Source organism: Epinephelus fuscoguttatus, linkage group LG1, assembly GCF_011397635.1.
Source record: "Epinephelus fuscoguttatus linkage group LG1, E.fuscoguttatus.final_Chr_v1".
NCBI lineage: Eukaryota > Metazoa > Chordata > Actinopteri > Perciformes > Serranidae > Epinephelus > Epinephelus fuscoguttatus.
In genome coordinates this window covers 30,982,189-31,007,806 of record NC_064752.1, presented here as the reverse complement: position 1 = coordinate 31,007,806, position 25,618 = coordinate 30,982,189, and the positions used below count along the sequence as shown (strand labels likewise).

Genomic DNA, 25,618 nt, shown 5'->3' with positions numbered 1-25,618 from the left:
GTTGACATTCATTCCATCCGTTCCCATTATAGATTTGTTTTTGAGGCGAGTTTGTGTAAAATGACAGATTGCCTCTGAGAATGGCACTGGGTAAATGAGACTAAGATTTAAAAAAAAAAAACATATTTCTTGAGAAGCATTTTTTGACCTCTAGAGCCACCATGTGGCAGCAAACGGTATACCAGCAGAAACACGTATCAAACAACTGCCTCACTGACCTGCCAACAAAACAGCAGTAAAAACACTTTTACACTGGGACACACTGAAAATGTGTCCAACAGTAAGAACACACAGCCAATTATTTCTCAGCCTCAAACCGCTGTGTGTGTCATGGTGGTACTCACAAGTCCTAAACTTCCACCAATTAGAGTAAACCCTCTAATAGAAAGTACCAGTCAGTTTGGGAGCGAGTCATCTTGTTTCACAGCGAGAGGGAAATAAGAAGGGGGCGGGCACCCCTGCTGACCTTCACAATACAGAGGGCCTGCAATTAGTCGTGTCCCTACCGTAAGCAGGCTGCCTCCTCTCTGTCAAAAGCAAACTAATACCATCACTCAATGCACAGACTGGATGCTGGTAGCATTTCCATGGCACATAAAGGTCACTTTGCAAAACACGAGCAGCGAGAACGTGGAGAGACCGAGAGATAATTAAGGAAATTGTCATAATTAAGTGTGAGGAGGAGGTGACTTGGGAGGTTGTCGCCAACAAGTTGAGGCGCAAGATGCCGTGACTCAGCACAACTGTCCCTGCAGCCAACCCCAATGAAATATTAATAAGACTGTGTTGGTCATTTTTTGGTTGGGTGGAGGCCTGTCTCCATGACTTATGGAAATTAAGGATAGAGAATAGATTTAGCTTGTGGGCCTAAATTGAGTCAGCAGTGGTTTCTATCTTTTTTCATGGATTTCTCAGGGAGTAAGTGAAGTGGTGCTTTGGTTAAAGGGAGCACCGCAGCGCTATGCATATTAATGTAGGCTTTGCCAATTAGGAGCCTGAGGATTAGAAATCATGAGCCTACATGGCCTCTTCTGCACGAGACCCTATTTTACAGCAACCCTAAACTACTAACAATCAGGCCGCTTGAGAACAACAGCATCAGCCCTGAACTGCTGGATGTCTGCAGCCACTCCGAAGAGATCACATCACACCCACACTGATCTATTTGTGTTGACAGCTCCTGACAGCTTAAGTGCCATTTGTATCTGTACAAGCTCGATCATTCAAACGGGGGTGTGTTTGCATCCAAGCCCAAAAGGTCTTGTCTAGATTACATTATGCCACACTGGGGGACAGAGCAAACTGTCCCCGCCTGGCCCCCTCCTCCAGGATCGGGATGAGTCAGTCAGCGAAAGGCTCGGGGAACATGTGTTATACCTTTGCACTGACAGTGTAATTAACCTCTTGTGGTGTTGGAAGGGGGAGTTCAGAGCAAGACCTGGTGTACCTGTCGGTCCCCGATGGTTACGGCTGCCAGCAGACACCGGGTCAACCCAGAGCATCACCAAGGCAACGAGGAAGGCCACCTGCACAGGCCAAGCTGACCTCCCCCACAGTTTCATCCTGAGAAAGAGGAGAGAGGAGACAGAGGGACAAAAAGGGAACAAAGGGGAGAGAGAAGAAGGAAGAGGCCATGAGAAGAGGTTAGAACCCCGCCCCCCCCAAAAGACAGGAGGCAGAGGAGCACAGCAAACAAAAGATATTGCTTTTCAAACAACCAGAAACAACGTAAGAGGCGAGCTGGCAAAGGTCAAAGGAAAAAATGACAACTGCGAGAACAGAATTGACCTGAGAAAAATATTCCTCCAGCACAGGCGCACATACTGCAGTTGTATCTAACTCACCAGCGGTACAGTACCAGCATCTTTTTATGCTTTTATGCCTATTAGCATCACATTAGGATTAACTCTTCCAATTTTCTTCTGGCAGCAGAAAAACAGTGTTGACTTAATGAGTCATAATGGGTTAAAAAGAAACATGAGGCTCAGCTCAGAAATAATTACATGTGGATTAGCCTCCTGAGACCCTGTGTCCACATATGAGGACATCACATTTTGGGTTCACTGCATCTTATACTACATTCTGCTTAACTCACACCTGCTGTCCTCGTTCGTGAACACGTCTATGCTCAGTCTGCAGCCGATCTCGACACAAAAGTGGACAAGGTACAAAACCTGATTACATTTTATGGCTGAAACTTGTTTATATGTGCTTAATAACATTTGTGGTTTAATATAGCATTATATTATTGCAGCAGTTTGTGTAGGCCAGTAAGTTGTGACAGACTGTTCCTACAGACAAAAAAGACGTTCAGCTTGGATCGTGGAGCAATGAAAATGTTTTCAGAGCCACAAAATGAGCAAATCACAAGACTTTTGTTTTGCACAGCCAGGTGTTCAGGTATTGAAATTAACAGTTTGACAACTTTTAGACTTGAACAGAGACCTCTAACCCACAGATTTACTAAATGTTGCATTGTTTTTAGTTTTGTTTTTGCACAACAACATTCAAGCACTGAAATAAACTGTTTTATAATTCATTACACACATTTTACACTGTTTTTTTTTTTGTTTTGTTTTGTTTTGTTTTTTCCAAAAACTACTTACTGTTTAACACAACGATTTGTTTTTTTTACACTTACCAGGTCCTACTAATGCCAAATAGCCAGGAGAATTTGAAAGCTGGGGTCTTAGGAGGCTAGGACTGTGACTAATCTTTTTTTTTTTTATCAGTGATTATTTTGATTACTTTCTTGATCAACTGATTAATCATTTTGTCTATTAAAGTGAGGGAAAAAATGAAAATCATCCATCACATCACTTTCCCACAGACCAGGGTGATGACTTTAAATTGCTTGTTTCATTTTGTCCACCCCTCCAAAACTTTAAGATATTCCATTAACTATTATATATGACAAAAAAGAGCAGCAAATTCTTACATTTGATCAGCTTAAATCAGCAGTTAACAATTAACTGAAACAATCAAATACTAATTATCAAAATGTTGCTGAATAATTTTCTGCTTATCAACTAATTGTTTCAGCTCTGTCATGGTGCGGATGTTGTCACTGCTGAGAGGACTAGCTGATTAAAAGATATAGCCAATTGACCAGAAAATTAATAGACAGGAATTGTGATAATGGATTAATCATATAAGTTATTGCTGCATATTTGCTGGTTCTGGCTCCTTAAATGTGAACCTTTGCTGCTTTGCTGTGTTTTATATCCACACAGGTCCTTTATCTTTGGGTTTTAAACTGCCGGTTCGATTAGAAAAAAGCAATTTGAAGATGTCAGCATGACCTCTGAGCATATGAGGATATTTACTATTTTCTGACATTTCACCACAGAGTAGACAATGAATCGTTTCATAAAAAGGACTGACTCATCGATAATGAAATCATTAGTTGCAGCGTTACTGTTTCATGCCTTCATGTGCATCTTCACAGGATGTCGTCTCACCTGTTGGTCGTCTCTGTCTTCCTTGATCTCTCTTCCACTCAGTAGCTCCTCTATGGACAGGGTGTACAGGCCATGGCTGCATTCACACACACCTCAGCCCTCCTCCTCCTCCTCTTCTTCCTCTTCCTCCTGCTTCTCCTCTTCCTCACCTCAAACAGAAGAAGCCCCTGGAGAGAGGAGGTACAAAGACACTCGGTCAGAGAGGCCAGCCTGCCCTGGGGTTCCTCAGTGGCCTCCAATGGCCTTGTATGAAGGTCTACACACACACACACACACACACACACACACACACACACACACACACACACACACACACTCACACACAGGGGTAGAGATGTGAGGGCCTAGATTCTGTTAGATCCATTGTTTACAATAGGTTCACCTACCCCCAGGCTGAATGTGATCCCCACTCTAGATCACACACAGCCCCCCCCCCCTCTCTGACACACATACACACACACACACAAACACATACTCATACTCTGTCATATACATACACACACATTCAGACACACTAAAACAAGAGTACACAGCACAGTAAAACTTAAATTGATTCCAAAATGGCCGTACATAAGAAAAACCTGCACAATGGTCTCATAGCTTAAACATTCCCCGGGAGCGAATCAGATGATCAAACAAGCCATAAACACAAGTTGACGTTCTGCACACACACACTCTCACTCTCACACACACACACATACAGTATATTTGCACAGTGTTTGCAAGGTAAATTCAAACAGTGTCGGAGGACAGCAGGAGAGACTCTCCCTAATTACAGCTGAGTGACAGCTTCTGATGCGTGTGCACTTGTACGCACACTCTCCCTCTCACACTCACACTCACATACACAGAGTAAATTACCATGCCGCTGTAAGAGTGTGTCAACACACCTCTCTTTACAAAGGGACTAACTCCGCAATCTAAATGAAAGACAACAGATTCACATTAATAACAAAATGTTCTCCTCTTCGAACCTTCATTATTCATCATGACTCATTGATATGCAGCTCAGTCCGCTGCTACGCTCAGAAACTTCCTGGGAGTGTGTCAGCTCCATCCAAGCCTGATACCTCCATTGAGCCATCAGTGTAATGCCACTGCCCCCTGGTGGGGAACAAACCAACAGCAACCCCCATGAAGGAGTCAGAGATCAGGAAGAGATACCTCAGTTGGAGGCATGTTACTAAAGTAAGTGAGAAACTGGCAGGGCAGTGAAAGTTTGACAAAATAAATGGGGGGTAGTTGTAACAAAGATAAATAACCTTTCATAACATCATCAGAGGAGTTACACAGGTCACAGAGAAAGAGATAAGGTGAGATAATGAAAGGGCAGACAATGGAGAGTGGGCGAATGAAAAGACTGTTGGAGATAAAGATGCAAGGATAACTGTGGTGAACTGTAAAAATAATAGTTTAAACAAATACTGGAAAATATATCGTGTTGCAAACACACACACACACACCACTAAAAGTGTGTTTAATGTGTATTCTGAGTGTATCTTGTGTATGCACTCCTGCAAAGGAAGTGGGTTGCAAATACACATATCAAGGCCATTCAGTACAGTGAAGTGATATTTCAAATTTGCAATTGTGTGTTTGTGTGTAGCGTGTGTGTGTGTGTGTGTGTGTGTGTGTGTGTGTGTGTGTGTGTTTCATTCTGATACAGTACGTGAAAGTATGCAAGGTGCATGTGCTGTGTGTGCAGCGTGATTAGGCATGCTGCATGGCAGCACTGTAGCCCATTTCTTATTCTCTTTTTAAAGGCTGTGCCATGGCACGCATTTTTATCAGCTTTGTTCTCTGATACACTCATTAAAAGAGCACAATAGTGCATGTTTGTGCGCATATGTGTGTGTGTGTGTGTGTGTGTGTGTGTGTATGTGTGGCCTCCAGATGCAGCTCAATCTCGTCAGGTCTTCAGGGACAAAACGTCCCATCAGTCACAGCGATGTTGTCACCTCTACTGGCTCTCACACACAAACACCCACACACACACACGCACAGATTGTGGCCATAGTGATACATAGGCTAGAATAAATACAAAACAATCTGTGCTGATGTGCATGAAGACACAGTCTCACACATTTTTATACAAAACATTCATGTTGACTAAAAAGTCTCAAGTGTCCCTGAGGGCATTATGTTGAAGGAAGCAGAAGTGTGTGTGTGTGGGGGGGGGGGCTCAGCTGGTCATCACGGCTGTGAGGAGTCTTTGGATTTGGCAGCAGTAAGGACACACACACACACACACACACACACACACACACACGCGCGCACACATTAACAAACAGAGCACAGACATGCTCAAGATTATCCGAGAACATCAAGTCTCGCTCTTTCTAAAATTATCCCTCCTCCTATATCACCCTCCCCACCTCATCTGCGTGTGTCTCTGTGGGCTGAAGGGCTGATTTGTGTCATTTCTTGCAGTAATCACACAGGAGTGACACTGGGGCTCATTGACATGCAATGAGACAATCCCACCTCGGCCAACAAATATATCTGTGTGCCCTGCATCCAAACAGCATCATCTGCCAGCACTCTGCCAGCACACGCGCACGGTCACAAACGTACTCATACAATTCACAAAATGATACTTGTACATAAAATCTCAGTGACCTTACCCGTCACATCAGGGAACATGTATGCTTTGCATCAGAAATAAAACAGCGAGACACGTCCTGCATGTTGGGGATGATACTGACACTCTGCTGTTTGTCAGTTTTACAGATTATATCATTTGTCAGGACAGTACAGGAAGTTCCCGTTCATCAGGACGGAGCTCCTGCAGAGAATAGAAACCGCATCATTAGTTGATAACTTCTGCTGTCACCTGTTTAGTATGTAGCAGTGTTCGGTCTTTTGTGAATATCTCTAGTTTATCTTTCTTGAATCGATATGTTATCTCTCTAATTGGAGTAATTGCATTTCCCAAAGTGCTGTTTATCAGACAGCACTGAAAAAACAGGAGTGATTTATGTGTTTGTAAAAATCTGCTTCAGATAGTTTGACGAGATAGTCTCATCATCCGACTGGGATTGATTCTGCCTCACTCGGGACGATGATGTCAGGCATCTGGTCGATCCATTGAACTCTTCAATCCACAGCAGGATCGAGCGCAGCATATTTCTTAAGGTATTCATAATCTTCAGGCTGATGACTTTTGTGACCTTTGACCTTTTGTCTAGCACATTAATTTTAAGGTTTTGCTCAATGTCAAGGTTGAAAAAAAGGGAAAACTACAGCCTGGAAATGTGTGATACTGTGCATGATACTGTACTCCACAAAAACATTATGGTGACCCTGAGCTTTCTCGTTGTCTGCCATATATCACTGCTGTCAACAAGAAATAACAAAATCAAAATGAGCATGAAAAATGACTGATTAACTGAGCATATTTATAAGCACATTAGGATCAACTCTTTCAATATTTAATGACCTTGCTGTCCTTCATCTTGTGCTTCGTATAAGGCATTTCCATTAGTGGTGCAGCTCTAAGAAATACATCCTATACTGTGTGTCCCTCCAACAGTTTTGCCTCTCTCACACACTCGTATTTAGCGAATGAGCTTCACAGTTACACTGATACCTTGGCTTACTGAATTAATGGACCAATAGTGGCCTTTAATGAAATATCAGATATATAACACTTTCATATAGTGCCAGCTGGATGAGGCTTCAGCCTGACCACAGGTACATAAAAACACTGCAATCTAATATTCTCTGTATATTGAATTCCTTCATTTTCAACAATTCAGTTTGGTAATGATTTACAATGATTTCCTAAAAGGCTGTGCCGTGTGCTGAAATTTCTTCTACCACCCTACGACAGATGCAGTGCATCGACAGCAGCTAACTGTGATGAAATAATTAAGTCTGTGCTTGTGCAAAATCTGATGTCTCATGATGCCTTCAAAGCTGTTTTGGAGGCTTTTCTGTACACTGACAAAAGTCGTTTCTGTCCTGATTACTAGTTTAAAAGCAACATTAAATACAACATGAAAGAAAGAAAGATAAATAAATGTATGAACAAACATGTCAGTATTAGTTTTGTCACATGGGCTTGGGCTGAACTCCAGTGTGCATGTGTGAAAAACAGAAAAGCAGTGAGATTGGAGGCCACACAAGCATCACACCAGTACGCTGATTTCTTTGTGCCCAGACACAGACCCAGCAGACAAAAAGCATATCAGTGTAAAACAAAGTGCATCTTCCTAAGGCGGAAAGATATTGAAAATGAAACAGGCCAGAGCCCGACAGAATCTTATGTGAAGCGTTTCAGATTTCTGCCGATATGCAGAGTATTAACATTCAGTTAGGGTGTGTAATGTTCCACTTCTATATATTTGTCTGCCTCCGACTCTAAACCATTACAGCATGCTGCTCTTCGCCATTTCCTCTGGGTCGCTGGGCAGATAGAGCGGGTGTGTGCCTGAACGCGAAAGCACACAGTGACACACACAAAGTTAAATTAACGCAGCAGTATGTATTCAGAAGCCCCGTTCCTCTGCACCCTCATGTTCAGCCACCACGGCCCGCTATTTTCCTGGTTCTTGTTTGTTTTACCTCGTGTCTCTCGTCATGGCTCTCTGCAACATCCACCCCTCCATACAGGTTTGTCTCCATCTCTCTTTCCCTTCTCTCCCCCTTTTATCAGTGTGCAGATGAGAATCTCTGATTTCTCCTCTCCCGCTGTTTTCTGTAGGCTACAAAATCAATACCCCCCCCCCCACCCCCACCCCCCCCCACCCCCACCCCATTGTAATTTCTAATCATATCTCACCACTTCTTCTTCTTCAACTTATAACTGAACACATCGCCAGGTATGTTTGTGTGTGACACCATGTGCGTGTCAGAACATGCATGGGAGCTCCTCTGACTGTGGCATTGGGCAGAGGCAGTGAGGTGGAAATATTGGACATATTGTGAGTCAGACACATCATAGACACACAAGTACAAACCCAACTATCCACAGTTCTACATCAATGTGGAATTAGACTATTCTAAAAATTATATGTAAGTTATTAAACATATATCATGCACACTGATATACGCTGTATATGTTTAAATTGTGCAGTGGCATAAGGTAGTTACGATGTGCCCCAGTGCGGACTATAATGACAAGCCCTGGTGCCAGATTTTGCACCCAGCCACCCACCGTACACAGTGCATCAGAGAAATGTTTTTCTGTAGGCAGATGCGGAAGTTAGCATCACCCTGGTTCCCTCCATAAAAAGCCAGAGGGATTTTTCCGTTGGATTCTGGATTATTGCAGAAAATATGCTCTGTGGCAAACACACATTTATGGTACTAACATGTTTTGTTCAGCAACACAGTCATCACAAATGAGCACCTCTTCTATGATTTTTGACGTGTGTGCGTGCAATCACCAGAAGTAATGAGCACACCACAGTCACATGACTTAATGTTGCCACCAAGACGAGGCTGTAAAGCTGTGTTTATGAGATGACGATATTCTGTAATGTCATTTAGCCAAGTGTTAGCAACCGCCTTAAGGACATGTAAAAGCTTCAAAATTCACAAATGGGGCATTTACTGACATACTTTATGTTGTAGAAGAAAATCTAAAAGTCTCTTTAGCTTGTGTTAACCACAGACATTATTTCAGGCATCTAAAAAAAACACTGCCTTCAAGACAAGGGAACCGGGAGTGCAAAAAATGCTAACTCATCCCCGGGTTTTATGACTCATATCTGCACCACTCTCTCTAAATCATCTCATCTTATCATATGATCAAAAAGAGACATGACACTGGACACCATGAGCAGTTGGGAGATATCGTCCTCGAGGGCTTTCTACCAGAAAGGGATCTCTTGTTTTGGTTAGGAGATAAGTCGTGGTTTGGGTTAAAATGACTGGATTTCTGTCAGAGGACAGGACTTCCTTGGAGAAAGCCTACAAGGAAACTTCTTCCCTGTGCACAATGTCAACATATATACTCCCTAGCTATCATCACTGCATATCTGTATATGACAAAAATAGGAAAGAAAATAAGAACATTTTAATTTAATTGAAGAGTTTTATAGTTTACAGCTTTTATAGCTTAAGCAGAATAAGCTTATAATTTTATAACTGATTGCTATTGACTATCTTCAATAACATAGCTTTAACACCGGGATATTCCCGAGGTGGGAATCTGAATCACTTGCAAAGGCCAGCTCTCCATCCAACATATCTTCAGACCCACCACAATGAGGCCCCAGTGCAACTGCAGTGCCTGCACTGTCTATATTTACACCCCTTAAATTGTACATTAATTACTCTAAGTGTAATTTATGTGTATGCTTATGACAATGTTTCGTCTGACATCATACAACTTCTTACCACCAATGTACTACTAATGCTTCTAACACACCACAGTTTTGGTGGTTTAGCTGCATTTTGAAAGGTTTGTTTAGGACATAAATGCCATACATATGTATTTTTAAACTAGCATGGACGAATATTCTAATATAATCATGTGCAGAATCTGTATGAAAGCACCGATCACTGTGTGATAAAAACTACACTGTGTTCATCTTCAAGGTCCACAGCAATAGTGAGTTTATATCTTTGTATAACATATGATTCTCATAGGTTTGTTTTATAAAGGAAAAGGTCAGAAGTCATCTGAGGGACACATAATAACGCCGCACCAGTTTACGGCCATCCATCTGTACCGCCACTCCTCTCCTGCTGTATTGTTTCCTCCAATAAACCAACAAGCAATTAAGTGGAGGACCCTCTGTTTGGTGAAATGGCCAGGTGGGGAGAAAGAGCGGAGAGAAAGTTGTGAGTGAAAGTCTGAATTCAGGACCATTACCTGACTCTGGTATTGACTGCGAGAGTTCAGAGAATGGCCTTGGCACTAAGGTACCATTACAGCTCAATTGATCGGCATGCACTTAAGTCCAAATCCCACCTTGTTGCACAAGCCATCGTGTCAGGATCCGGTGACCACGAAATATGTGTGTGTGTGCGTGTGTGTGTGTCTGTGTCTGTGAAAGTGTTCAGAACATGTTGTTTTTTTCCAAGGTTGCTCTTTGCTGCCCTTCTCGTACTCTATCTACCAACTCGTTTTCATCTCCTTTGCCGCTCCTCTCACTTCCTCTTTCTCTCTTTCCCTTTCACTCTCTCCTCCCCCTCCCCCACTTTCATGGATAAAAGTCTGAAATGATCAGAGTCCCAGTGTGTGTTTCATGTGTCGAAGCGGACGACCAGTCACTTCGGGGAGTCTGGAAACACCTCTCCAGCTGGCATACAAACACAATAGCAGACTAATTCACAAACACACCCATACAGTTCACACACGCACTCCGTCTCTACCCGCAAACTGACAAACACACACTTCAGCATAAACACGCACCTTTACAGATCGCTCCCCTTGCACTGTTTACACAGAATGAACAGCACTCTTTTTGGGTGTTGCTGAGTATACCTGTCACACTCACACATTGCTAGCAAGTCTCATTAAAGTCCTATAACAACCTCTCCCTCTGAAGCAGAGGAGGGGAAGAGGCAGATGTACGCTGTTACCTGTTTTATGGAGGGGAAACAAAGCACAGACACTAACAGGCTAATAAAAATTAGCCCGCTAACACAACAAGTCTGCGGCCACGGCCCAGTCCCTGGTTTCCTCTTTACAAGTTAGTCGTTTAAAACCCAGACAGACAGCATTGGGCCGGCATAGATCAGAGCAGCCCTCCTCAGAGCCGCTGACAGACAGAGGCAGGGCCCGGGCTGTAAATCCAGCGCACTCTAATAAAGCAATAAAAGGCCATTAAAAGTCAGTGTCCCTCAGCACTGGAAGACGGATGGAAAGGTGGAAAGTAAAGGAGATACTTTTAGATGGCTGTACACACCCACGCACATTTTGGCAGGTTTTCTTCCCCTCTCCACTCGAGACAAACTAGGTATCTGCAATATTGATGCCTTTCTCCTGTTGTTACTCCTCTTTTATCCTTGCTGGCTGCAGCTCGCTTTTGTTGGTGGAGGGGGGAAAAAAAAGTAAACACTGTGATTTAGAATGGTGGAGTGCAATCTTTATGTACTGTTCTGCTCACTCAGTAAGCTCTCTGTCTTCACCACTGATCTGCCTTCCTCCCTGCGAGGTCTACTGCAATGTTTTTCCGCTACAACGATTTCATACCAGCCCACATTTTATTCACACTATCATGCACAAATGCAAATGTAAAGTTGGCTCTCACATCCTGGCTTTACTACTGTATGTGTTACCAGCAGCGAAGTAGCAATACCAGACTCTCTTACTAGCGCTGGGATTGTTGCTATGAGAACAATGATGCAACATTTACCATTTTCATTATCTAAATGCTTCTAACAGGAAGGACATTTGCACTTCTGTCTACTTCTTTCCTTTCTTTCTTTATCTTTCCGATCCTTATTTTTTCACTGCAAGCATCTCACCTTTTCACCACTTCTCATACTGTCCCCAAGTTTTTCCTTCCCTTCCCAGCCTGCACAGGGATCAAACAGAGGGGAAGTATAGAGGAGAGAAGTCGTGAACCACAGCAGGGCAGGAGGGAGACAACACAACTTGGCCAAGTAATAAAACATGGTTTCTACACACCCAGTCAATGCTCCTAGCTCCTGTCTGTACAGAGAATAAGAAAAGGAAACGGATAAGAACAAAGTGTGTGTGTGTGTGTGTGTGTGTGTGTGTGTGTGTGTGTGTGTGTGCGCGCGCGCGCGCTGCCAAACCCGACTGGACCCTTCCTCTGTAGCTGCTGGTATCGAATGGCGGCTCGGAGCCAAACAAAAGCGGTCCGAGGCCCTGACAACAAGTCTCCCGAGAGCAGCGGCCATTCATTGTGCTTTGTGTCCAAATTATGATTAATGGAAAATAAACAACCTTGATGTGAAGCCTGCTTTGATTTTCTATGAGCCCCGGCCTCGCTGCAGTTGTAGCTTGCTCCTCTGGCCAAGGGAGAGAAAAGAAAAAGCGCTGGACAAACACTCACTGAAGCTCAACTCTCGGCCTCACGATGCTTCCACACAACAGCTTTAAATCAATGGACACACAGATAAAGACGCTGCTTTCACAACCTCTCCTTCTCTCTCTCTTACACACACACACACACACACACACACACACACACACACACACACACACACACACACACACACACTCTTTCTTGCTATCGCTGCACATCCGTATACCCACAGACACTCATATATGCAGACAAACCGACATCTTGATTATATCAGTCCCCTCTGCTGCTAATGACCAGCTTGCGCGTAATTATATTAATTACCGTACGTGCCACGCCTGTCAATGGGCCAGCCAAAGCAAAGGGAGAGCCTGATACAAGTAGAAAGGATTAAAGGAGAAAAAGCAAGGGAAAGAAAGCCACAGATGAAGGAGTTGGACAGTGGTCAGAGTGGGAAATAGCAGAGAGAGGAAAGGAGAGAAAGAGAGGTCAGGGAAAATAAAGTGTAGAGAGAGCGGGAGGGAGAGAAAGACAGAGAGAGAGAGGAAGCCTGATCAATTGTTCATTTTACAAAGTCACTGAGACGTGTCAGCAGTGTCAATAAGTGAATTAATTTGTCTGTGGGTCTCCAGAGCATGACACCATATCACTCTGCTCCCCAGAGACAAGCTGGGCCTCTAACCCTTCTCTCTCTCCCTCTCTCTCTCTCTCTCTCTCACACACACACACACATACTGGCAAATGGGCACACATACTCACACACTCTCACAAAGCAATTCCATACATGGATCATATACAGATATCAGGACCAGCTGACACGAAAACACTTTCATACAAATGTTCCCAACCTCTCACCGCACGCACAAACCTTTTGTTTTTAAGCATTTGGGGGGAGATTGCAGTGACTTATAATCATTCCCTGGAGACTTAACTTAACCTCAGCCATGACTATGACATGCCTAACTACCAAAAAACAAGTCTTAAAAGTCCAGTGTGTTGGATTTAGAGGGATATATTGGCAGAAATGGTATATAGTACTCATAACTATGTTTTCATTAGTGTATAATCACCTTAAAAACTAAGAATTGTTGTATTTTTGTGACCTTAAAATGAGCCTTTTGTATCTACATATGGAGCAGGTCCTCTTCTACGGAGTCCGCCATTTTGTTCTATAGTAGCCCAGAACGGACAAATCAAACACTGGCTCCACACAGGGCCATTCTTGCTTTCACGTCAACCACTGTAGTTCTCCTACACGTTTGGCGCATGAGAGAATTTTCAGTTTTGCAACCTCACCACTAGACGCCTCTAAAAACTACACACTGGACCTTTAGCCCAAACATATGGCTTTTCCTTGTGGGGACGAGTGTTTCTGTTGACTCACTGTAATGTGATTATATGAACAGATATTTATCCCCACAGTGTGATTAGGCATGTAATTTACCTTCAATTACACTAATTAAAATCCAATTAAAATATATGGTTTGATAGCAAACCATTAATTCTCAGTTATTTAAGTGTGGATATACAATATATATATATATATATATATATATATTGTATATCCCCCATTCTTAAAAAAATGGGACAAATCATATCCTATCAAAAAACCCTTAAAGTTATAAAATTAAAGAAAATTCTGATCTGCTTTCATTTTTTTTTTTTTTACTTCTAAACTTGACTTGTGCCAGAAAACACTTGTCTCTGTAACAGTTGCTATTGACAACATCTGTGTAAAAATGTACCGCTATAATCTAATTTTTAAAATCTTTTTTTTTTTTATGAAAAAATTGGCCCTTTACAGATGGGTCCCAGATTTTTGTCAACTCTGTCAGATCTCTACAACAACATAATTTGATCAGGCACATAAAGGGAAAATGCCCAAAAAATATCTTAAAAATTAAAATAAAATGGCTTCTCACTACGACTGCTGTGAAATTAATAAAGATATAACTTTTGGTCAATGGTCCATGAGACATCAACTCCATCAGATCTTACCTGTAACACCCAGTGTGTATGCTTTTTCAGAAAAAATGAAATCATTGAGAGGTTGTCCCATTACAGGCTTTAATAGACGAGACTTAATAGACTCTTTCAAAATATATTTTCCAGCCTAATTGAAGAGTAAAAAAACAAAACAAAAATAAGGTTTAGTCCCAATTCTCAAGAGTGAGTGATACACACACAGACACACACAGACACACAGACACACACACACAAAGAGACAATAATGATTCATCCTCATTCCAGCAGCCATCCCCACAGGAGGCTATTGTCCGCTGGTGACTGACATCAGTCAGCCACCAAGAGGGACGCTCGACCACTGGCTGCCTGCTGTTTTCATTACAAAGCCATCACCTCCAGCACCCCCCTCCCCCCCACACACACACACACACATACACATAAACTCTGTGCACTGACACATCACATCGACATACACATTTACACACACTCACTCACTCACTCCTCTGGCAGATTTCCCCTCAGTCCTGGCTCCCCAAACTCCTCTCTGTTGAAGCCTGTCTCTCAGACACCCCTCCAGTCCCACTCTCACCCACATCAGGCCCTGGCCTCCCTTCTCTGCTGTTTCCTATCTCCTCCTCTCCTCCTCTCTTCCCTGTCCTCCCTCTTTCGTGCTCTGCATCCCACGGGGTTGAACCCTCTCTCCCCCACATGAGGTGTTGTTTGAGGGCTGCTGTGATGACCGCCCCAGGCTCTGCCACGACCGCACCGCTTCCTCGCTACGGCTTCACAGTGGACCCACGCTGCAGAGCATGCTGGGAGCTTTTCATAATCCCACAAACACACTAACACTGTCGCTCACGGTTACCGGCACATCTGCCAGCTGCCAGAGGGGAGCGAACAGGGACACACTGTCTCTCGCTGAGACACACACACACGAGTGAAAGCAGCAGATTGCATCCAAGGTGATAGATAGAGCACTGTGGGAAGGAACTGTGCCTGTTCAATTACAATCATTACTATCACTTTGGGAGATTTGTCATGGTCAAAGTGAGTCGGAGGTGTGGAGAAATCACCTTGAGGCCTGTGAGGTGGTGTTATTTTCAGTTTTCGCAAAAGGGTTAGGACGCCCTCAAAACTCTCTCCCAATTGAAAATGACTCAAATTAAGCATAAATTAATTACTCGCAAACTCCAAACAGCTGTTGAAAAAAAAAAAAAAGAATCCCTCAGTGGTACATGACTGACTCTTTAAAGGCACTTGACACATAAAGAACAATAATCCAACAATCTGTCAACTACTTCCAAGCCGTGAGAGCAGTAAGTCTGAGTGTACCTGCTACGCCTTTCACTGTCCTCTCTGGGCTGGACAGGGGGAGGCCATGTGGCAGTGTGGCCTGTCAGTCAAAAAAAGGACCTGAATTAGAAAGAGTCTGGATGGTGTGATGGCGCCACACAGGAGACAGGGGCCTTGCTGTGACTGATTGACTGACTGACAGAGGGGAGAATGGAAAACAAGGAGCACACACAGCTGTGGAGCTCCAAAATGAGACCTCCGCTGCTCAGACCGGATGGTACCTGCTCTTACAAAATGATTGCTGTGTGAGGGGGAAGGCCCAAAGATAGAATCATCACTGCACATCTGCTTACAGGACACTTGGGAAACTTTAGCTCAAGTGTGTTTTTAGTTCATTTTAGTGATTTGTGCAAACTACAACCTTATATATTGCTTATCCAGTGTGCTCATACTGTACTTTTTGGTTCATAAACTCACTGTGTGCTGTGTTGGTGGCGATAATAGAAGAAAGATGACAATGTTAAATGTCTTCAGATAGATGGGGAGATACTGTTATGGAATTATATCAACCAAAAAGGCAGGTGAACTGAATTTAAGAACATCCACATATATATAAAAATATAGAAAAACTATATTTGAGTACAAACTATTTAAATAAAAGAATTACAAAGGGATATTAATTATAGCCCAGCTGATACTGGATTTTTGAGGCCAATATCGATATTTATGAGTCTCGAAAATCTAATATGGTATGATGGTCAACATTGTTTTTTACATAAACACAAACAGTAAACAGTCTTCTTTTTGTCTTTTGATTTTTTTAAAGAACTGTGAACAAGATACATATTACACAGAACGTTTTACAGTGGAAAAATCAACTTGTCAGAACTCTCTGGTGGGAAAACTACATGATTATGGCACTGTTTTTATATGAACTCAAACCTACTTTGGCATTTCTGTACTGCGGGTTGTCATTTATCAAATAAAATATACACCAACACGAATACAGCCAAAACAAGTTTACAGCAGCTGATGAATCAGCCCAGCCAATATTTCAGTCTGGCCAATTTATCGGTCTACAGCTCTAACTTTATTACATTTGTGGGGGGAGTCCAATTAGGGCTGTATGCGCTAAGAAAATTATTCAAATTAAGATCAGAATGGAGGGTATTGACTTAATAAATAGTTTCACCAAAGTGAAAACCATTCTGAGCTTGAGTACTTTAACAAATTAAGTCATCTATCACAGTTCAAACATTTAGTGATAAAAGTGGATTACATTATGGATGAAACTATCCCATCTTGAGTTATGAAACGCAGATGACTACTGAGCAATACACACAACAGGGGGAGTCTGTTCACCAAAAGGTGGACAGTGGCTTTGCTTATTAGTGGAGGCCCAAACTTAGTGTATCACCACAGTGTATCACATGTTATCACTCTGGCATGTCAGCAACATCTGAACTTTACCCTTTTTATTACAACGGGTTGTGACCTCTGTCCAAGTGCGGTTTTGTGGTTGAGACAAGAAACAGACACACGCCAAGCTCACACTCATCGATCTAATATCCCTCTTTCCTCCATTAGAGTCATGGATCTCCTGCTTGAGAAGAGACATCTGTCCCCGGTGTATTTTTTCTTTTTCTGTCAACCTGATTTTACGAGGATGAGTGAAGATGTTATTGTCCACTGCTTCTGCATGACGCCTACTCATGTCCTCAGACTCCATACACCCAGAAACTGCCCGGGATGAAAAGCTGTCCGGGACACTGTCATTTACAAATGAGAGGCCTTTCTCCATCTTTCTGTCCATGACACAAAAGAAGGCCTCTCTTCTCCTCCCATCTCTTTTCTCCTCTCCTCCTCCTCTCAGTCGGGAAGTATCCATTCATCACAGTCAATCTGTTAATGCCAGTGTGTGTGTGTGGAGGTGATCTCCAATCTGTCGCGCTGCTGTCACCTCACCAGTCCTACATGCCTGATCCCGCTTTATTCATCTAGCATGTCATCCAGAGCGCCTTACACACACTTACACACACACACATACACATCATCATCATTTCACTGTGTTGTCTCTCCCTCACACACAAACAAGCACACACAAATTCCATTGTGCAGAGTTTCTCCTGTTACTTACACACACTCACACACACACACAGGTCATTTCACACATAGGCTGTGTATTTCTCCCTTACACACACACACACACACACACACACACACACACACACACACACTATCTCCTTCCCTCGCCTCATCTCTCACAAATATTTTTTCTGTCTCTCCAGCTCATTTCTCTCGCCTCCTTTCCTCTCCCCTTCTCCTCGCTGGCGTCCGTCGCCTCTCTGCTTGGCCGTGTCCTCATGCACAATCGCAAATGCACACAATCCATTCCCCCCTCATTCCCAGCGAGCCAGTCATCCTGAACAGCCCTCTGTGGGGTAAGTAGATAGGGAACTGTTGAGACATGTAGAGCCGAACGGCCCTCTGAGGATACCGGCTGTCCCACCGCTGGGAGCTACTAAAGGAGGGAAGGAGGGAGGGCGAAGAGGAAGGGTTCAGATGAGAGTGAGCCTGGAGAGAGGAGTAATTGCCAAGTGTGTGAATGTGTGTGTGTGTGTGTGTGTGTGTGTGTGTGTGTGTGTGTGTGTGTATGTGAAAAGTGCACTGAGTAGAAGGGTGGGTGTGAGGAGATTGAAAGGGTGACAAAGACAGAGGAGAAGTCATCCACTGCAGACAGGAAAAGCGGCACAGCAAGACGTCAGAGTGCCACCTTTATACAGGTGTGTGTGTGTGTGTGTGTGTGTGTGTGTGTGTATAAGTGTGTGAAGGGCGGCTGGGTGACAGTGGGTCAGGTTGGAGAGAGTAATCTCCCCAGGATTAAGAGTGCTGCTCCTGTGTTAATGTGACTGTCAATGAGAATTAAGTCCCTGGACCGATCCTCTCCACCCAGCTCCCCTCTCCCCCCTCTCTCCTCTCCTGTCCGCCCTGTCACACTAATGACACCACTTTCTGTGGAGTGCCAGTGCGGCGCGCTAAAAACAATGGGGAAATAATTACACTCTTTCAATACAGTACAAATTGCAGAGCTGAGCAGCGGGACAGCGAGCGATATAAGCAAAGGGAGAGGGAGGGAAGGAGGGGATGGGAGAGGGAGGGGTTGAGACAAGGATGACTAACAATTACAACACGATAGGGGTTGGGTCTCATTACTGCGCCCATTAACATGCACCAAGTAATTTTCCCCTCAGTTTGTGTGTGTGCGCATAGGAGAGAGAAAGAAGGGGTGGGGGGGCGGGGGTGAGAGTGTGTCTGTGCGTGCTGAGCGTGTGCGTGCGCGCCCAATAGAGTGTGCCCATTAGGTTCTGCAACACACCTCCCTGCCTCCGTGCGCAATCTGCCCGGAGAGCCCGGCGGCACCTCATTTCTCTCCCATATGTCTGAGCTCCGCGCGCTCTCCTCTCGACTCCCAGCAGCCGATCACGATCCATGCAAAGCGATTAGAAGGCGCGTGAAAAGAGCCCGGTCAGCGGATCAGCCTCGCGGATCACTCAATAGGTAGTAAGCAGCGCCGAGCTTCGACCGATCGCTTATTTAACCTCACAGTAGTCCACACTGCATCAGTCTCACCTCAATCTTCCCTTGCCCTCGCCCCGAAAGCACGCGCTTACACACGGTCAGCGGATCTGACCGCCCGCTTGAATCCGCTCATCATGTGTTCCATTTTTACGCATGGCAATCACGCGCCGAGAGGCAGCGGAGTCACTTGGAGATCAGGGAGGTTTGGGTTGGAAATCCTGCTGTTCTTTCAAGAAATCGTTCCTCAGCAAAAAAAAAAAAAAAAAAATGTGTTCGCTGCGCTCTGAGCCAAGAACATCAAAGTTGCTTTCAGCTCGCCAGTCGTTTAGTGAGTCAGTCAGCCAGTCACCACCCCTTCTCTCCCTGCTGCCCGTGGAGAAAATGTTCCACAGCTCTACAGCCAAAGTCCCCCTCTGACCCCATCCTCGTTTCATTAGCCTATTGACCGTGCGCCATGGAAAGACAGGGAATTAAAATGTGAATGTGCACTAATTAAATTGGAATAAAAAAACACCACCTTACCCAAATCTATAAACTCGATGGCATGATCACAAGGAATTGTAAAGGATCCAGGTGAGACAGTAGAGCACTTTGCCACTTTCTGCTCCAACTCCACTGATTTTGTTTCCCACTAAACGGGGCAATCCTTTGGAGCCTCCTGTCCAGTTCCCGGAGCCCGCGCACAAACACACAGAAGCAGGGGTGAGCAAGAGGGCTACTGCCACGCCACAGTACCAGCCCTCCGGAGCCGGGTAAGAAAACACAGCTCGCGCAATAGCGATGTGCTCCAATGTGCCATGATCTCACCGCGTCCCATGTCAAAACCACACTGAGGAGAAAGTCATCAAAAGTGCGTTAATCCCCCCAAAGAGACACCGGGCTGGTGTTTTCTGGCGAGCACTCCACACAAGTTCATCCCCCTGCGCCTGCGACTGTCACACAGACACATTAAAGTCGCCGGAGAGATACTGATGAGAGTGATGGTATAGTGATGCAGGAGTGATAGTTGCGCTCCCGTCGCTCCTCCCGAGCAGGGATCGATTGGACATGAGAAATGCGATGCGAGCCCGTCTTCCCCATTCAGAACACGTGCAACAGCGCCCGCCCAGTTCACCAGCTCCCAAGTACACCCCCTCTTCCTCACTGATGTCATGTAGTTTCCAAGTAGCCTGGACTGTTTTGGTGGAGGGGAAGAGAGAGAGGAGGGGGGCAATTCTGTGCCTCAAAGAGAGATGGGCTACATAACAGCCTTTCTCAAACTGCAAAAAGTTCATCTTAATACGTGTCATTTTTCGTCATCGTGACACACTTGACATTTCCACTTTTTATGGTTTGTTTCAATGGATTTAGCCTCAGAACAGGGCAGGTACAACTGATCAATACGGGGAAACATACATGATACAAGCTGCAGTGATTCGGACCCCACAGATGGAGTATTTTGGGAGTACACCTGGCCATGCACCCTTGGCATAGTCATAAATTTCACACGGGATATATTCTTCCTAAGGTAAAAGTAAGATATATGAGTACAAGGTCCCTAGAAGTGTTATTGATTTTTGCTCAGATTGGTAGGAGTTTGCCTAATAGTGAGGCTGGGGGTCATATCTTACACTCCAGTTTGCACCACTCCACTGCTTGTGTTGAGTTGAGGAGGGGGTCTGGTGACTGACAGATGCTCGACCGTGCTCAAGTGGATGACCCCCTCCTCATCACCTGCCTCTACACGTCGATCATGTTACAGATGGTGTCTGTATATCAATACTCGGTTCTGTGCTCGGCAATGCGCGGATGGTGTAAATCTAAACCCCCCCACCGCGATGTTAAACAGAACTTAATCACCGCCGCCTCTCCGTTACGCACCAGGAGACAGCCTATCAATTATTCCATCCCTAGAATATTCTAGTGTGTTGATGGCGATTGATTGCTTTGCGCTGTATTTGCAGTCGTTAAGACTTAGAGGAGGTCGATGTCTGCTAACGACCCAAGGTGAGGAGTATCCGATACGTTCAGATGCCTTCCTTGCTTCCTTGTTGCCAGCGTTGCCGGGCCATACGGTGTCAGTGGAGACACTTTTGTTGGGAGCAGTTAAAGGACACTTTTTAAGTTATCTAAGCAACAAAAAAGGAGCCGTGCACCATGAAATGTGATGGATTTCAGGAACATGGAGCACTGGCATTCATCTTGCAGTAATCTTGTCTGACACTGCTCTCCCCCTTACGACCATTCTGCTACCTGTGCATGAGTGAGAAAGTGTGTTATTTTCAACCCATTCAGTTCGGCTTGAATCTATTACAAATCGATCTGTCTGACTTTGAAGTAAGAACAGATTAGTAATTGATGTGGGTTCACCAGGACAGAGGCACACGCAGCCCCCTTTTAGTCGCAGCATTCAGGTAAAAAAAAAAGAGACAACATTCAAGTGAAAGCCCTGATTTCAGCACCGTGGACAAGGCCAGACGCGCTGCATATAAATTCAGGACGCCGGACAGCTCCAGACTGTCCTGTCACCGTGCTTTTCTTTGCGCTTACTTTGCTGTCAAGCAGCTAATCCAGTTTGCAGACAAAAAATAAACAAAAGATGAACTGTGCAGAGTGTAAGTGCAGAGAGAGAAAAAAGAAGCAGCAGAAAGTTGATAAAACATAATATATCCTGTCTGCACCGGCAAGTGGTTGTGCCTACAGTATTGAACCTGTGTGTCGCAATGGGGATCGGAGGCCTTTTATCTTAAAGTGAGGCAGCTAATGGATGCAACAGCCCACAGCACTTATCTCATCTATCCATCCTCAGAGGGAGCCAGATAGTAACAGAGGAAACCACATCATGTGACGTAGACGCAGGGTTTAAAGTGGGAGGTTGAACGGTGTGAAACTGAATTTACTTCCTTTACACTTCCCATTATAGTTGTTAAAGAGCCATCTGTTTCATTAACACGTTTCCCTGCATGTATCCGTTTGAGTGTTTTTGTCTTAAGCAGGAATGGCAAGTTAAAGGTGGCAGAATCATCCTTGCACATTCCGGTGTTGTGGAAAAGGTAAAAGTCCAGGCTGAAGTCATCTTGGCGTGTCAAGTATCAGAGGAGCGTTGTTACAGGATCGCCTCTGGGATTATTCCCCCAATAATCATCGCCCAGGGGAGAAAACATTAAGGTAATATCTGCTCATGACTTGAGGCATATTTCTTCCTCCTGAATCGATATTCCTGCATTAATCCCGTTTTCTTTGTGTGTGGGACGCCTGGAGAAGTGGCCAAGGTAAGACGAGCGGATTGTGATTGATTTGTCTTTGTTCAGTGGTGAGAAATGTTTGTCTTTGGAGATAAATTAGATTATGGTAATGATCACGTTGTTTTACACAAAGATAAATGGCTGGAATATAAGCTTTGGGTGATAATTAAAGATATAATGCTGCTCTGGGACATAAAGTTGTTTAATAATGGAGCAGAAAGTTCAGAATATCACTGCTGATACGGCTGCTCCAGTGGAAATGTCAGACAATCTAAAACAGGGCACTAAACCGTCAGATTAAGTATGTCTCCCGCTTTAAAGCCAGAGTCGTAAAAAAAACTTATTCTGAAGTGTGAATCTCGGCTCAGACGTGATCTAATGACTTTACGCACAGCTTCCACCTCACTGATTAAACCGCAGCCTTTTGCTTGCAATCGGCTCTCCTGTCATGACGCGTCTGCAGCCCATTTCTTCACGGCGCAGGGTCTGCGTGAGGGCGACAGAGATAAGTCATTCAGCATTTCTGGAGGAAAACACAAGATTACTTACAGCACGACTAAATAAGGCCACCCAAACATGGCTGCTGAAGAATTCTGGGTGGTAAAGTCCCAGCGGCCCCAGGCAGTGAATGTGGGGCCTATTTAATGATGATAGGTGGAGTAAAGTGTGCCTGCAACGCCACTAATAACACAAGTGTGCGCTGCGCCCTGGCGGCCAATGACGCAAGGTTATACTGTGCTCACCACGACCACACACACCGTGTACACTGTTTTCCTCACGCTTCATACTTTAAAGGTGCAAAGGAAAGGTGTGTTGGTTGATTTGAGTTGACTTTCTCACGTGCTGACGTCTTCTCTTCCACCCAGATGCTCCATTTTGGATACATCCAGTAGGCAGGCTTTGCGCTAAAAAAGAGCACTTGGTCATCGATTTGGAGCCGCCATGAAGGTTAATGAGAACAGACATCTTGGTTCCTCTGCTTTTGATCCCCCCCTGCATAGAGATTCTTCATTTCTTTACGAGGTCACTGGCAGTAACCCGAGCAGGGCCATAAATAGTGTCCATCCCAGACAGGCCCGGTGTCTGTCAATACTCCGAAAGTTCAGACCCAACATCCGCAAAGAGCGGGCAGGAGCACGGCTGCTGACATCCAACTTGTGATATTGGAGCAAATACACTTAAACAAACACTGTCGTCTTATGACCCGCTGGATATATTTGTGAATAAATTGTTCTCGCTCTCTACAGTGTTTGGAACAAGTCTGTCAGGGACGATCACACCAGCGCAGGGTGACGATTTGGCTTCATGTGTGGTGTTGTACTGCCCCCGTGTGGCCGTGACGCGTCACTGTTAACTTAGTAGTTTTTGAGGTCATCCAGATTTATTATGGTGACAGTAAAAAGTGAACTAGTGCCCTTTTGCTGAAGAGCCCTCTCCCTCCTCAGACCTGAACTCACTAAAATAATGAAAGCCACAGCAAAGAGCTGTCTGGTGTCAGCAAGAACCGGCACGACAGAGGCTTCAGTTTTTCCCCTCCAAGGTCAGACTTCAAAAGATGATTGATTAAATTAAGATGAATTAAATCTCTGATGCCTAATATGGTCAGCACAGACAGGAAGACATGCTTCAGCATTTTTTTTTTAGAATTATTTATTTCAAAAATATTACACAGCTTTTGAATATGAAATTGCCTACAAGTCGAGCAAAAGCCCTGACCGAAAAGGTCTGACTGAGTTCAACGTGGTTTCATCGATAAATAAAACATCAAGCTGACGCAGACGCCGAGAAACACGAAAATGATCTTCTGATCGCTCAGATAACTCCGGTGCATTACATCACACAGTACGAAAATGCTGAATCCAACTCAGACGCAGTTACTGGAAAATATAAACAGGATTCAAAAGGTAACAGACAACAGCAGCACCCTCATCGTTTGACCATAATGACATTGTGTTTCCTTTGGTAAAATGCAAAGGAATTAATAATAAAAACAGACATCTGTCCATCAGACCAACATGACATACACACATTTAAGTTAGTTAAATGTTAAAAAGTCTTGCATATATTTTTGATCTTTAGCTGACAAATGCAACATTATTTTCATCACGTTACATGAAACAATGGAGTGCTGAACTGTACTGACAAATATTTGACTTCACATTTACAGTACTTACAGTTAAAGTGTTTAAAAGTATCGTTGTGCTTGTACAGATACGAACGCAAATACTGATATAAAAGAAAATCCCTCATGGCAGTGGGAGTGTCTTACCTACCTTTTGTCTATTAATGTGTGTGATGAGTCTAACCTCAATTCACGTGTCAAACTGCAAAAACAGTCTAAGTCTAGAACTACAGGCGTGAATCCAGCATGTGAATACTGCACGTCATATGAGAAAGGTGTACGCTGGGTGTGCTCAGAAACTCTGGTGTGATTGTCAACAGCTCTGAAGAGGCTCACATCAAGGTGACACTGATCAAATGTGACAAGATGTCGCATGTGAAGGGACGCCGTAACAGCTGCTCATTAGGCAACTTTGTCGGCATGGAATGAAGTAGACGCAGCGGAGGTAATGAAGAAACATAGGACACATCTTATCGCGCTCCAGATGCTTCGACTGCACGCAACTTGTCCTTTAACTGATTTGACACTAATAGAGCCGGTGGAAGCTATTCAACTCCGAGTTGTCCGCCATATTGCTTTCACTCATCCAGGACCTATCATCAAAGCAGCAGACAGGAGGTGACAAATACTCAACCAGACCACTGATGGATGAGGTAACTTCTAAAAAGTACTTTGCCAATGTGAAGAGGTCTTTTGATCACATGTGAAAAGTTCTCCAGCAGCGGCGGTGTCCCACACTCACAGAGACTCTAGAGTTCATCATGAAGGGTTTGACGCTGCCATTTGGGATGGTGTGTGACGTAATCAGCTGCCTCCAGCACGAGGCGCATGAACTCCCCCACATCAAAGGAGTAGTTGGTAAACTTTGGATGGTCCCCAAGGGTTGGATGGTGACCCTGAGAGAAGTGAGAGAGAAATGGAGATAGAAACGCACGGAGAAACAACATAAAAGCATTAACATGTACGCACTTGTATTGTCAGTGTGTCCTTACAATTAGACGACACAGATGAGACACCATAAGTGAG

The 25,618-nt window shown here is 44.2% G+C and overlaps 2 protein-coding genes across 4 annotated transcripts in view; both read right to left on the bottom strand.

Moving 5' to 3' along the window:
• tafa4b (TAFA chemokine like family member 4b) overlaps nucleotides 1-19,854 on the bottom strand; it is a 49,875-nt gene extending 30,021 nt beyond the window's left edge. The window contains exons 1-3 of the mRNA XM_049579573.1: nucleotides 19,769-19,854; nucleotides 3,462-3,628; nucleotides 1,448-1,563 (exon numbers count right to left, since the gene is read on the bottom strand). Of these exons, the coding sequence (XP_049435530.1) occupies nucleotides 1,448-1,562 (115 nt within the window). The 5' untranslated portion in view covers nucleotide 1,563; nucleotides 3,462-3,628; nucleotides 19,769-19,854. The remainder of the gene's footprint in view (nucleotides 1-1,447; nucleotides 1,564-3,461; nucleotides 3,629-19,768) is intronic.
• A 4,294-nt stretch (nucleotides 19,855-24,148) lies between these two features.
• eogt (EGF domain-specific O-linked N-acetylglucosamine (GlcNAc) transferase) overlaps nucleotides 24,149-25,618 on the bottom strand; it is a 37,204-nt gene continuing 35,734 nt past the window's right edge. For all 3 annotated transcript variants that reach the window (XM_049587273.1, XM_049587294.1, XM_049587284.1), the window contains exon 16: nucleotides 24,149-25,488. In XM_049587273.1, the coding sequence (XP_049443230.1) occupies nucleotides 25,342-25,488 (147 nt within the window). In that variant the 3' untranslated portion in view covers nucleotides 24,149-25,341. The remainder of the gene's footprint in view (nucleotides 25,489-25,618) is intronic.